Raw genomic sequence first — 14,668 nt, forward strand, 5'->3', positions numbered from 1 at the left:
AATACTACAAAAAAGATTCCCTGATCCAGATTTGATCCATTGGAGCAATCCGGTTCAGGGATAGACAAACCAAACCAAGCATTTTGCAGTTTCTTTGACATACCTTTGCATGCTTTTTCTAAATTATGATGATTTGGGTTTTTTTTGCTCATTGCTTTTGCTCTCCTTCCTGTGCAGATACACTCTGATTGGCCCAGAGACCAGAGAATGTCTATCAACTGGCCAATGGAGTGAAAGCACGGCTCAGTGCGTCCCCCGCTCCTGCGGCCCCCCGCCTGCCATCGACCACGCTGAACCCTATGAGACTCACAAGCTTTTCGGAGACACCGCTAACTACTACTGCACTGACGGATACACAGCCGGCAACAACTCCAAGATGGTTTGTAATGCTCAGGGCGTGTGGGTGCCACCCGATGGCATGGAGGCGCCTCGCTGCATTGCAAACTTCTGCCTCCGCCCACCTGAACTACCACATGCGATTTTAGATTCGGTCAACAAACCAAAATACGCCAGCAACACCGAAGTGAGTTATAAATGTGAAGAGGGCTTCATGCTCAACACTACAGCCACACTCAGATGCCTGATGGGAGGAGAGTGGGAGCCCTCGCCCTATGATATTGGCTGTGTGCCGGTGAGGTGCTCCAAGCCTGAGAGCATTGATCAGGGCTATGTGATTGGGACAAATTACAGTTTTGGAGCCGTGGTGGCGTACAGCTGCTTCAAAGGCTTCTTGATTCGAGGGGAGAAGAGAAGGACCTGCAAGGGAAATGGAGAGTGGGGAGGAGCTCTGCCTACCTGTGTACCTGTGTCCTGCTCGCAACCCCCATCCCTCAAGAACGGATACCCCCAGGTTAGCCATGAAAACTGAATGCACTTAAAGAGTCCTCTTATAAACATAAAAACAAAGCACATGATATGTCCCATTTTTGTTCCACTGTAGGTCAAAGGTCGGCTCACTTACAACAGCAAGGTGACGTACGCCTGTAACGCAGGCTACAGACTGATTGGACGACCGGAGCGAGTTTGCCAAGCCAACCGTCAGTGGTCCAACCAAGACCCCCCAACCTGTGTCCTTCTAACCTGTGACCCTCCTCCTAACATCGTCCATGGGCACTACAAAGGCTCTGACTTCCAGGTGGGCCGTAAAGTGGTGTATGTCTGCGATGAGGGTTACGAGCTGGTCGGGGATGCTACCTGGACCTGTTTGAAGTTTGGAAGGTGGGATAAGACGAGGCCTCCGCGTTGCTCGCCCGTCCAGTGTCCAGAGCCACCACTGGAGGAGAACCACCTGGTTCTAAGAGGCCTGGACTCTGAATCAGGAACAGTGGAGTTATCCTGTGAGGATGGCTACATCCTCGAGGGGGCTCGGTTCCTCCGCTGCACTCCGTCACAGGAGTGGAATGACACCTTTCCGGTGTGTAAGCAGGTGTTTTGTGGTCCGCCGCCTGCGGTGCCGTTTGGTGGCCCTTCCAGGTTTTCTCACCTGTTCCCATTCAGCTCTGTGGTGACCTACACGTGCATAGATGGCTTTACTTTAAGAAAAGAAGGCTCTGTGTCCTGTCTAGCCAACGGGCAGTGGAGCAGTCCTTACCCAGAATGCATCCCGGTTGAATGTCCTCAGCCTGTAGAGATTTCAGATGGCATTGTTGATGTCCAGGGACTGATGTACCTCAGCAAAGCACTGTATAGTTGTAAGACTGGATATAACTTAGTAGGTAACTCCACCATCCTCTGTGGAGAGAAGGGACTCTGGATTGGTGGGGTGCCTTCTTGCCGCCCAATTGAATGCTCAGTTCCTAAACAGATAACCAATGGAAAAGTTGTCTACACAAAACTTCAGTTTGATCACAGTGCGACCTACTCCTGCAACCGTGGTTACCGCCTCCAAGGCACAAAGACTGTTAGGTGCCTGGCCAGTGGGGAGTGGGACATCGAGACACCAGCTTGTGTGCAGATATCCTGCACACCACCTCAGCCAGTTGAAAACGGCTTTGTGGAAGGCCAGGACCACAGTTATGGTGTGACTATTTTCTACAGCTGTTTTCCTGGCTTCCAACTCGTGGGTCAGGACCATCTAACCTGTGAGGAGTTCGGCTGGTCGAGCTCTGTTCCTGTCTGCGTGCCCTCGGACTGCGGGCTGCCTCCTCACATTGACTTTGGGGAGTATGTTAGAGTGACAGAGCTGGGAGGGAGATTTACTTCTAAAGACACTGGAAGACTGGACTTGAACTTTCTTCATGGGACACTGATTGAGTACCGTTGCCACCATGGCTATGACCTCACAAGCCAGGTCAGGCTGGTGTGCCAGGAGGACGGGGGCTGGAGTGGGACAGCCCCATCGTGTGTGCCAGCGGAGTGCCAAATACCGCCTAGTCCAGATCACGGCTGGATGAATGTGACTCATAGCTCCCTCGGGACTACGCTCACATATACGTGTGATGAAGGATATGAGCTGAAGGGGGAGCCTGTGAGGCAGTGTGTGTCAGGTCGAGTGTGGACCACTGATGCCCCAGTTTGTCAACCTGTTTCCTGTGGTGATCCAGGGGCTGTGGATAATGGCACAACACAGGGAGGTGATTTTGTTCATCCTGAGGTATTACACTTTCAGTGTAATCCTGGGTTTGTCCTGAAGGGCAGCAGTACTATTGCCTGCCAGGCAGACGGAAAGTGGACTGGGCTGAAGCCACAGTGTGAGCCCGTGTCCTGTGGTCCTCCTAAAATCCCCGGTGATATCACATTTAAAGGCACAGAGTTCACCTATAATAACAAAATAGAACTGAGCTGTCAGCCTGGGTTCATCTTAAATGGAAAGTCTCCAAGCATCTGCCAGGCTGACGGTACCTGGAGCCACAAGGCTGCTGCCTGTGTACCAGCCCGCTGCGAGAAGCCCTCCCCAATACTGAATGGTCGCATGTTGGGGTCAGAGTTTGGCTACAGCAGCAAGATAAAGTATGAATGTGATGAAGGATACACGCTTAACGGAGATTCTACACGTGTCTGTCAGTCAGATGGACTTTGGGACAAACCGGCACCCCGTTGTGACATCATTAGTTGCGATCCTCCTGAGGACATCAGTCACGGCTACGTGAACGGCTCCAGCTTCAACTATGACGACATTGTGGAGTACGTGTGCTTCGATGGCTACGAGGTCGTTGGCGATCCCATCCTGCGGTGCTCCGCTCAGGGCCTCTGGGTGGGCCCCGTGCCTCAGTGCCAGCCCTGCATTTGCACCCTTCCTGTGGTTAAGTTCGGAGTGGTTCTCGGCCACGATCGAGCCTGCGGAGACCGAGTGCACTTCCAGTGTGACGACGGCTACAAGCTGCTGGGTCCCTCTCAAGCTGTGTGCGAAAAAGGAGGAGTGTGGAGCCCTGGGGTGCCTGTGTGTAGCCGGGGAAGGTGCACCGCCGCCCCGCCTACAGTTCCTAATGCTGTCTTGCAGGGTGGCAGTGCCAGCTTCCCAGAAACGGCTATATACAGGTGTCGGCCTGGCTACCAGCTAAAGGGGTATGCTTACCTCAACTGTGGAAGAGACGGCAGATGGGGGGAACCCAGGATACGATGCGAGCCTGTGAGCTGTGGAAGACCGCCAGAGGTCGCCAACGCTCGGGTCGTGGGAGATATCTTCAGCTTCCCCAACCAGATCACATATAGGTGAATACTGTCATTATTGGAGTGGTTTGTCTTAAATGAGTTTGCTGGCTCACATAGTGTTTAATGTAAATACTGTGTATGGAACAGTGCTTATCCTGGATCAGGTGAAACTAAACTAACCATTTATCTCCTCGACCTGAAAAACACATTTTCATACACAAATAGTCAGTATCAGAGCATCCAGCACTGCACTCTGCATCTGATTCATCAAAGAACACATTTATAACTGAAGTGCACTTAAAAGATGCATTTCTAATCATTAAAATCATCATTAAATTCATGTTTTATTATCATGCACTAAGATGATGTTGTAGTTGCATTGAACCAGTATGTTTTTCTGATAAGTTGCTCTTAAAATTTAGTGACAAACATGCATGTTCACTCAGGAGAGCATCAAAACTTTTCTCAGTTTTCTTCATTGTTTTGTTTTGATGTGAGTCACGAAAAAGTTGCCATCACAGAAATATGTGGATTTTTAGCTGTAATGCTCTTACGTATCAATTCTCTCAACATTTATGCCTCAGCCCTGAAAGGCTGATGGGGTACTACCATCACTGTGGTGTGAACACGTTAACTGGAGAACAAGTCGACGTAGGATTTTGAAATCGATATCTACTAGGAGGCTAAGGTTTAGCACTGGCTGCCACCAATATTTGTATTTTTACATTGAATCTTAGAGAAACTGGCTTCATGCTCACAGTAAACAGGATGTGTGTTACTTTCCATTTCTGTGAATGGATTAAAATCCAAGACAGAAAGAGTGTACTCTGTGTATCATCATGTGCGTCTGCAGGTGTGATGATGGATACGAATTAGCCACGCAGACAGCTTCCCTGTCCTGCCAGAGCGACGCCACCTGGTCAAAACACAACGTTCGGTGCCGCCCCACCCCCTGCCTGCTACCCACCAACTTCTCCATCCCCCATCTGGTAATCACCGGGAAGGAGCTCACGCCTGTCGGGGGCACCGTCACCCTCTCATGCCCTACTGGCTTCTACCTGCAGGGGTCAGCGCTAGCAGAGTGTCAGGTAAGAAAGATGTTGGTTAAAGATTTGCCTTTCAGCTTCTTAATGTGAATTTGACTTCCCTGTTAAGTTATAATTAACCACAGAAAATCCATTATATGAATGCCAGGAACATAAAGTGAAATGGCCAAAGGTTTACAGAAGTGAGAATGAATGCGTGTAACGTTGATAACGCGGCGGTTTCCTGTTCTGCTTTTAAACTGTGTGATAAGGTCAGTGGAAGCTGGTCTCCAAGTATCTCATCGGTTTCCTGTGAGATGGTGATGTGTGAGAAACCTCCTCCTCTTCTTCACGGTATCGTAGAGGGGGACAGCTACAACTATGGAGACTTTGTCATGTACTCCTGTCTGCCTGGCTTTGACATGAAGGTAAAACTCATCCAGTCAAGTTTTGCTTTTTTTGGTCTGGCATCTCTTTACGTGGAAAAACAAATGTAGTCGGTCCTAAACTACATAACAAATGACCACTCAGCTCCTGTGTTCCTCTTGCTTTCCCACACTCTGCCTTTAAACAGCATGCACCCACTGCACTAATGGCTAACAATGAGATTACAGAAAGTCATGTGACTTCTCTTCAGCAATCAATAGGTGTGCGCAGTAACTGAGCCAATAGAAAGAGCTGAGTCACTGTCTTCTTTATAAACTGATACTCTGCACTGCCCAGTTTGGACACTCGATACAATGACGGCCTTTTTTTAATGCACACGAAGAGTAGAAGCCGCTGACTGGCTTGATAACGCTCACACAATAACATTACTTCATTCTACAGTGGAAAAAGTCAATATTATGGATATACGCATTTCTGTGTGTACACCATCAAATATCCTTCTCCCCTTTTTGTCACAGGGAGACTCCATCCACATCTGCCAGGGAGACCGAACGTGGAGCGGCACACAGCCAGTGTGTGTTGGTGGGTTTGTGCACAGAGGCAGACAAGGAGGCACCATGCTTGTGATAATATCGGATATTTAATCTTAATGTTCTATCAGTGATCTTTTTTCCCTCCACTAAACTTTGGAACATCCATAAAGTTTATTGACACAAAGATATCCCACACAAACAGATATCCAAGCGTAGCCCTCTCTAGCTTCTGATGGACATGCAGTGATGTTGTTTTGACAGCAGGCCAGAAACCACTCAGTTCATATAAGAGTTTCAAGGTTTACACTTAGCAGGTTTTCAAGAGTTCATGTTTTGCAATGTGCTACAGCAGATACATATACTGTACTTTAACACTACCGCACCTTTGACCCTTTTCTTCACAGCGTCCTCATTGCAATCATGTGGGGCTCCTCCCACAGTACAAAATGCACAACCGGCGGGTGAGCCCAGCCCGGACAATGTCACCTATGTGTGTGATCCTGGGCTGCAGCTGGTCGGCCCAGAGACGCTCACCTGTCTGGACAATGGCACGTGGAGCCTGCCGGTGCCTACGTGTGAAGGTATGGAGGGCAGACAGTGAGCAAAAGAAGTGAAAGGACGTCTGTGCATCAAACACGTCTGACATCACATCCCTGTGGTCTTTCTGTCTTGTCAGTGGTCAGAGGCTGCATCAGCCCCAAACAGATGCTGCACGGTAAAGTGCAGGAACTCAGCCTGAACACTGGGCATGCTCTGAAGTTCCAGTGTGACAACGGCTACAACCTGGTGGGAGATCCTCTGGTGGTGTGCATAGGGGGCAACGCCTGGAGCTCCGCTTTCCCCGCCTGCCAACGTGAGGACACGTTTTTCGAAAGAATCTTTGCTGGTTTGCTTTCTGACTTCCTGCCACGTGGCAGCCTGTGGTATCATTCGCTTTCTAACACAGAGGCCTTTCAGAATTCTTTGCAACATCACTGAGTTTCTTCATCCGTTTCACAATACAGCCTGTGACAAGAAGTCACCCACTCAGCTCCTCGTAATCTGGCTGCAGTTTGTTGGAATGTGCTGATTTTGGAGTCTTATGTCATGACTGACACTTCCACATACATGTCTCTCAGACTTATTCATTATCTCTGTTGGCACAAAAAAAGAAAACAAACAAAACATGGTGTATGAAAAATAGTAATAGTGAAAAATAGAAGAAATCAGATGACAGTGACTTGAGCTTTTGACTCCGTTTACAAATGTGGAAAAGAGAAGTGCAGCAGCCACTGACCACTCATAGATGGCTGGTGTACGTACAGATTATTGTGCAATACACATGACATAATGCCAGTGCTGCATTTTGTCAGTTTGTTAAGCTGCAACAGATGATGTGACAGGATTGCTCCATGATCTCAAAATAACTAGACTTTTGTGCAGTGAGGTTATATAGATATGCAGATGCGGTGGATTTTATTGATGTATTCACAACACAGTTTTGTAGCATTTGTGGGCCCTAGTGTTACATTGCTATGCTAGTATTGTGTAGTAGAACGATTTAAATGCCTCAGTTTAATCTGCATCTATCATTCTGTCACAGTGTCGCAGTCTTTACTAGTACATGTTGTTTCTGTGCTACACCGTGACTGTAAACGACTAAGGACTTATACTGTTGTATTGCTGATACACGAACTACATCAGCTGGCATCACAAATTTTAAAAGCATATCCATCATTTCTGTCTCGCGCAGCCAAGTCTTGCCCGGCTCCTCCGGGCTGGAACAGCAGCGGGGACAGAGTCCAGCAGGAGTTTCGTGTTGGACAGTCGGTCCGCGTTACCTGCCCCAAAGGTCAGCAGGTGAAAGGCAGCGGCACCATCACCTGCAGGTCAGACCAGACCTGGAGCCCCATCAGTTCTGTGTGTGAACGTAGGTATTGTTGTTTTTAAAGAGAAGATGAATCTCTTCTGTTTAATCAAGTCTCCTCAGTTGTTGTAGCAGCTTTTTAATCTGTAAGGAATCACGTGTTTGTGAGGTGGCATTGAATAAATGTGACAAAGCAGAAAAACGTGATTTCATTTGAACGACTCTTTTCAAAGTGAATAAATATGCGAAGAATGTCACGTTTGTTAGCAGGAAACTAAACGATTAAGTTCGTAAATTATTTCATTAAAGAGGAAGTTTACTGCTTGTAATTTTCATGTTACTGTCACTGTGTGTTACCTCTGAACTACACAGGTTTAGTTCCTTTGTACCATTAATGTAAACCTTTCTGTTATATCATAGTAAAGTTACTAAGTTTAGTTTTTTTCAGTGAGATCATGTGATTTACTCACATTTCTACAAGTACTGCAGCGATTAAATGATGTCACTATACTCGCTCGTCGAAACACTGTGATTTTAACACTGCACATCTTCGCATGCTCCCCTTGTCTTGTTGTGCTTCTCTACACTTGCATGTCTCAGGTGAAGCGCTGTCTCTCTGTTGTCTCACTGAGCTTTTATCAAAACAAATGAGGCTGCTTCAAACACTGCGTCGGCTCCTGTGTGCTGAACTAATTACGGGCACCTCTGCGGCTTCTATGGCAACCTTTGTCAGACTGTCCTTTGATCATTCTCATGTGCAGTTGTCCTGAATATGCAGCACAGCAGTGCTCATGTTGCTGTGGCTCGTTGTATGTGTTTGCATGCTGTTTTGGGGGGTTTGTCTCCTACGTGCATGTTTATCCGAGTCCATTTTTGTCCTCAGGGGGATTATCAGTAAGGGGCTTTTACCAAATTAAACCAACACTGAACTGTTTGACACATTTGGATGTGTTGCATGAAAATCACTGTCTCCGGGGCTACTGGGGGGTGCAGGAAACACACTGGGTTTAATTTAATAAGCACAGATTTCTCTCTGCGGTGCACACTTTGTACTCACATATGGGGATGGACAGAAATGTTACAGCGCAATAAATTTTACAGTCTGGGTTCATTTTACAGTCAGATTGGTGCAAACGTGTCGTTAAAGAGGCAAAGCAGCAGTGTTTGTAGACGGGGGTAGCAGTGAATAACTCGTGGGTCGTTCCATAGGGGTGTCCTGTGGCCCCCCACTCCATGTGGCCAACGGGGTGGTGCGGGGGGCGGTGTTCCAGTTCGGGGACGTGGCGGTGTACTCGTGTTATGGCGGTTACACCATGGAAGGCATTGGAAGGAGCAGGTGTCTGGAGAACGGCACCTGGACGCCGCCTCCCACATGCAGAGGTAGAGCGAACGTGAAACGGAGACTTCCTGCTTCAGCTGACTTATCCTGTAACTCTTACTGCCATGCAGCTTCTCAGCTTTTGAATTCTTCCCTTACCTACTGCTGCTGCTTACGAAACAGAGGTTTTAATCTGTGAAGGTCATTAACACGTATGTGCTTGCACTCTGGTTGCATGAGTACAGTCTATGGAAGCGGCAGAAGCAGGTTTGTGGGGGTGTTTTTTGTCTTCACCAAAGGCTCTGCTCTGACAGCTCGCCCTGAAGTTTATGTGCAAATACTTTCAGAAGCCTGGATCCAGGAAGAAAAACCTCACCCTTAAACAAGAAAAACACCTTTGTATGACGGGGTTTCCTTTAAATAATTAAATTATTTCAAGGAAAATCGGGCATGTAGAACATCTGTAGTTTAAGCTTTAGCGTAACATCTTCAGGATTTTAAGAAACAGTTCAGTTTACAGTTTTATTCTGAGTAAACATGAATCACACACGCACAGTTGTGGTATGATGGGAGTGTCAGCTGAACAGGATCCAGGAATTTAGACATTGGGAAATTCCTTTTCTCAGTCGGCACAAGCAGAACAAAGATATGACCTGCAGGCAGTTTTATGACTGCGCTGCATTTGAATGAGAAACAAATACTTCACCACACTATCACACTCACACGATAGTTACCAATCTGTCATCACTGTCTGCAACTGAATTATGATGTTACGCTCTTTAATAAACGTCACTCTGAAAAAAATTAGTTTAGTGCTGTACATAAAATAAAGAAAGGGGTTATTAAAATCAATAAAAAAAAGGTCACATTTGAAAGAAAAAACATGAAAACAATCATATCAGCCTGAAATCAGGTTCCTGTTGATCAAGTACAGATACTAAAGCAGACAGTCAAACTGATTGAGCTCCACCCTGAATCCCTGTGTGAAACTCAAATGACCGTTCAGATGTTTTGCATATAAAATATGAAAACAAAGGCTGGATCCAGGCTTAGCTTCCCTGAACAGCTGCTGAGTTTGTGCTCTTTCCTGCCTCCCTGCACACACTGTTGCTGTCCTGATGTGTTTGCACTTCATTTGTTTGTGTGCGTGAGGTTAAATGGCCATTTTTGTTGAGTGTCTTCTTCACTGTATAGCTGCGTGTCTGGCTTTGTGAGATATGCTCACAGAATAGTAACTCTGTGTTACAGGAACCATTTCTCTGACCTTAATTTGATATCTTTGTCCGTGTGTCTGTGTGTCCTCTCCCTAAGCGGTGTGCTGGCTACAGTGTCAGAACGGAGGTGTGTGTCAGCGGCCCAACACTTGCTCCTGCCCCGAGGGTTGGATGGGTCGCCTCTGTGAGGAGCGTAAGTATTTAATAATCGTAAACATGTTTAATTCTCCCTTTTCACGCCCTGATCGTGATCCTCAGTGTTTTATGGTCAAACAAAGGCTAACTTTTTGCAGACACTGGAGCACAGAGAAGTGTCTGTTTGTAGCTGAAAAATGAATTCTCTCTGGTTTAACAAGACAGTCCAGATGTTTCTCTCATTTTATGTGATACCAGTACTTAATCAGAAGACATAAGACAGAAATTGTGGTGCAAGAAAAAACATATGTATGACAGTCTTACACAAGAAATTCTTGCATGCAGCTCACAGCTGTCGGCCAACTTCCTGTAAAAATCACCCAAACCTAACCCTGCTACATAACATAATCTGGCTGTGGACTGATTTTCAAAATGTCCCACGGTGGAAAAGATTGAAAAACAGAGAGAATGGTATTTGTCGCATGTTCACCTAAACTACAAGTTATATATATATATATATATATTTATAAGAGCAATGAGTCACCAAAAACCAAAACAATCGTTGTGAAACAGTCACACTGGAATTAATCAGAAGGCTTGTTAAGGGTGCTCCAAAGCTCCTCTTGCCCAACAGCTGGGTTGGGCTAAACACTGATGGTATGCAGATAGGATTTCCAAATGACTTGAAACTGATCATCAGGAGAAAATTAATGTCAGAAAAAACCTTCCATGGCAATCCATCAAATAACAGCTTAGCCATTAAAGCCATTTCATCTTTATTAATCAGTATGTTTAACCTTTCATCTAGCAACATCATCAAGACATTTTGATTTTATTATTTAAGAACAGATACCTGGAAAACTACCTGACCGACCATCAGCCTCAGCTCCACTGTGTTAGTGCTAGTTAGCAAATGCTACCATGCTAACATGCTAAACTCTTACAGGGCTAGATAAAGTATGCAAGCCAGAACATTAAGTTCATTTCTTGTAGTATAAGTGATGCTGCAGTTTTTGACCTCTTCATCTAGTTTTTTGTCCACTTTATATATATGATGTCAACACGCTGAAGCTCCACGCTGACCGCATGTTTGAGATGGTTTCAAAGAGAGAGGTTCATGGTGATCTTAAATACCTGCCTCCTAACGCTCTCCTCTCCTTTTCATAATAGCTATCTGCATCCTGCCGTGCCTGAATGGAGGGCGCTGCGTGGCCCCTTACCAGTGCGAGTGTCCCACCGGGTGGTCGGGCACACGCTGCCACACCGGTGAGTTCATGTGTCAGTGAAGCGTTCAGTGCTTACGATGGTATGTACGCAAGTAAATCTCAGCAGGGTTCCCATTACAGCAGGATCATCATCATCCTAGCAACACTTAGCCCAGAGGATTTCTGCCTCCTGTAGTTGTCTATTTGTTGTTAATAAGTAACCTGCTTATATATAAGCTATTATTAATTTGGTGATCTGTCTGCTGTAAGTATTTGTGGTGGAAAATTTTATACCTGGTAACAAACTAGCATAATTATGGGCTGTGTGTTTGTTTTGTTACTGCTTTGCACACTTATAGGCCATTCTCCTGTAATCTCACTGGAAAACCTCCAGGGTGACATTTATTGTCACGTGCTAGCTCAGTTTAGTGTCATATATACGGTCGTCCTTAACGTGCATATCTGCAGTCGTAGCAACCCAGAATGAAGGGAACACCATCAGACACCAAAATTTAGCAAGAGCCGTACAAGGAAACTAAAGAAGCATTGCCATGATTACGAAGGCTTTACAACAAATGTCCTACAGTTGGATATACGTCAGTTTATGACCTCCACCAAGGAAGTTGTGGTTTTCGTAGTGCTTGTGTGAGTGAGTCTGTGTGTAAACGCGGTAGCTCAAAAAGTTTGAGTGAATTCTGATAAAACGTAGGGGTGTAGAGTGGGGTCATGTTAGTAATCCATTAAAATCGGGCTGACATCCATCGAGCTCTTCAACGTCAACTTATTGATTTATTGGCCAAAAAAATCACAAAAAGCCTCAAAACTTAGGAACTTGTTGTATTGCCAACATATATAAAGTGGCTTGTAAAGATTTAAACATATTGTGCCCCATTTGACCTCTGACCTTTCCTTCAACGTCAACTGATTGATCTGAAGGTCAAAGTGACAATAATGCTATATAATAAATATAATAAATATCACATTACTTTATTGTGACTGTGTTATGTACATCATACATACATGTACAATGTTCCTGAGTAACACAAGCTTGAACACTGAAACGAGTCCTGCACATGCACTGTTAGACAAACATCTTTATCTTTCAATTTTATTTCTTTATTGCTCAGAGTGAGCTGTCACAGCAGTGTTAATGTTTATAGTGCGAGCTGACTTCATGGTTATAAAAGATACATTTCCTCCAACGATTATCTGTTGGGTTTCCTCATCAGACACCGTGCTGACGATTTCTGTCTCTTGTCTTTCTGCGTGACCACAGCTGTGTGTACGTCAGCTTGTCAGAACGGAGGCAGATGCATCAGGCCGAACAGGTGTAGCTGCCCTTCAGGTTGGATCGGACACAACTGCTCCAGGTGGTTAGACACACACACACCCACACACTCGTGACATATTAGACATTATCAAACTTCCAGACAGGATAAAAGACCAAAAAAAGAGAAAATATCCAGTGAGCAGCAGTTCTCTGAGTGAAAATGCCTTGTTGATGTCTGGGTACAAAGTCCAGACTGCTTTGAGGTGATAGGAAGCAACAGTCGTTCAAATAACCACTCATTACAACCAAAGTACACAGAGGAGCATCTCTGATAGCACAGCACGTCGAAGGTTGAAGCAGATGGGCTACAGCAGCACTTCAGGCTATTTTCTTGGCACACTTTGAGCCGCTGAGTACCAGCTGCTTTAAACACCACAGCCTGGCTGAGTATTGTTGCTGACCATGTCCACCTGTGTATGACCACAGTGTACCCATCCTCTGATGGATGTTTGCAGCAGGACAACACACCCCATCACAAAGCTCAGATCATCTCAAACTGCTTTCTTGAAAACAACAACGAGTTCACTGTAGTCAAATCACCTTTACCGTCTCCAGTCCAGTGAATGGATCAGCAGCTGGCAAATCTTCAGCAACTGTGTGATGCTCTCATGTCAATATGGACCAAAGTTTCTGAGGAATATTTCCAGCACCATGCTCATTTTGCACTCTAATAAGTGTGTTTCCTGTGCTAAAGGTTTACAGTCGTGCTAGAAGCTCTGCACAGATGATAGGAATGGCTTTGTCGCCATCAAGCAGTAGAACTGACCTGGTTTCAGCCTGACGGTGGTGCTAGAGCAAAAGTCTGAGGACCACTAAGATATTGTTATTCATCCTCTGAGGGGCGAGAATAAAACATCCTTTTTTACAGCAGGCCGGTTGGACCCAGGAACTACAGACAACCTCAGTTATTTAGTTCATAACTTTGAATGTCTGATCATAAGACAAGTGAAAAAGCTACTTGCATGTAAAATGACATCTTTGGCAACTTAAACCCACTTGGTTACATTTCAACATGTACTTGGTATTTGAAATCTTTCAAGTTGTAAACATTTTCGGTGTGCAACAGGATGTGTGTTCAAACCTTTCAAACTGTGGTTGATCAGAAAGTGAAACCAACAGGTGACCAAATAGGAGAGGTCTTGAGGTTTCTCACAAATCATCCACTAACAGGAGCCAGTCAGCTCTTAACAGCTGAGTGACTGCTACTGCTGGCAGAATATTACAAGCCGATCTCCTTGTTAGAAACAAGAAAGTGTCCTTAAACTTGCAAAAGTTACATTTGATTTGTGCGCAACGGGATAGCTTAGTTTTTCCTATGATTATGATTCATTTGACCAGCATTTCTATGATTCACTGACTTCTGAATTAGATTCCCCAGAATATCAGCCATGGATAGTCTGCTGTAACCTCCTGGAAGTCCACCAGAGCTCCAGTGACTCATTTACAGTCAGAGTTAGGAATAGTTTAGTCACATGCTAAACAGAAAGCACAAAGAAAGAGCTAGAAGTGTGGAAATGTGGATGTTGTTCTAATCCATGAGGGTAAACCTGCACTGCTTCATAGTATGGATTTCTGGCCATAAGTTTCAGTTTTTCCTGCTGATAGATCATCGATGGCCACTGATACTGTACAAAAGCAGTGAGGTAACAGATAAATGACAGAAAAGTTCTTGTTTTCCACAAACTTTGTGTCCAATCACTTAATTTATCCCCACTGAGTGCATCCAGACCTCTTTGTTCACAGAGTTACGATGCGTTTCCACAGCTAATGACCGTTTCTTCCTTTTCGCAGGAAGAGGAAGCCAGGACCTTATCATTTCTAAAGTTTCGGCTCTGTGTGAATCACGTTATGAAGGGAATCCTTGTATAGTCAACCAACACTCGTAAACGATTCACTCATCTCTCCGCAAAGCAAGAACGATTTTGTAAGATAAAGCTGTATTTTTTCATATAGAGACTCAACAGTATTAAACATATGCTGCTATATACTTGTACGATGTGTACAAACTATTGCTGTGATGGTCCATTGTATATGTGTAAACTATTCTCACATTTTTATTAAAGCATAAAATACCATCAAAGCCT

At 45.3% G+C, this 14,668-nt stretch overlaps 1 protein-coding gene across 1 annotated transcript in view; it reads left to right on the forward strand.

Annotated features, from left to right (window-relative positions):
• The window catches only part of svep1 (sushi, von Willebrand factor type A, EGF and pentraxin domain containing 1), a 106,350-nt gene extending 91,686 nt beyond the window's left edge, over positions 1-14,664 (forward strand). Inside the window, exons 38-50 of the mRNA XM_040045135.1 lie at positions 178-850; positions 941-3,651; positions 4,445-4,679; positions 4,889-5,044; positions 5,522-5,585; positions 5,941-6,117; positions 6,213-6,389; positions 7,269-7,445; positions 8,592-8,762; positions 10,012-10,107; positions 11,220-11,315; positions 12,531-12,624; positions 14,376-14,664. Coding sequence (XP_039901069.1) covers positions 178-850; positions 941-3,651; positions 4,445-4,679; positions 4,889-5,044; positions 5,522-5,585; positions 5,941-6,117; positions 6,213-6,389; positions 7,269-7,445; positions 8,592-8,762; positions 10,012-10,107; positions 11,220-11,315; positions 12,531-12,624; positions 14,376-14,406 — 4,858 coding nt within the window. The 3' untranslated portion in view covers positions 14,407-14,664. The remainder of the gene's footprint in view (positions 1-177; positions 851-940; positions 3,652-4,444; positions 4,680-4,888; positions 5,045-5,521; positions 5,586-5,940; positions 6,118-6,212; positions 6,390-7,268; positions 7,446-8,591; positions 8,763-10,011; positions 10,108-11,219; positions 11,316-12,530; positions 12,625-14,375) is intronic.
• The last annotated feature ends 4 nt before the right edge of the window (positions 14,665-14,668 follow it).

Source organism: Simochromis diagramma, unplaced genomic scaffold, assembly GCF_900408965.1.
Source record: "Simochromis diagramma unplaced genomic scaffold, fSimDia1.1 OVJJ01000590.1, whole genome shotgun sequence".
Classification (NCBI taxonomy): domain Eukaryota; kingdom Metazoa; phylum Chordata; class Actinopteri; order Cichliformes; family Cichlidae; genus Simochromis; species Simochromis diagramma.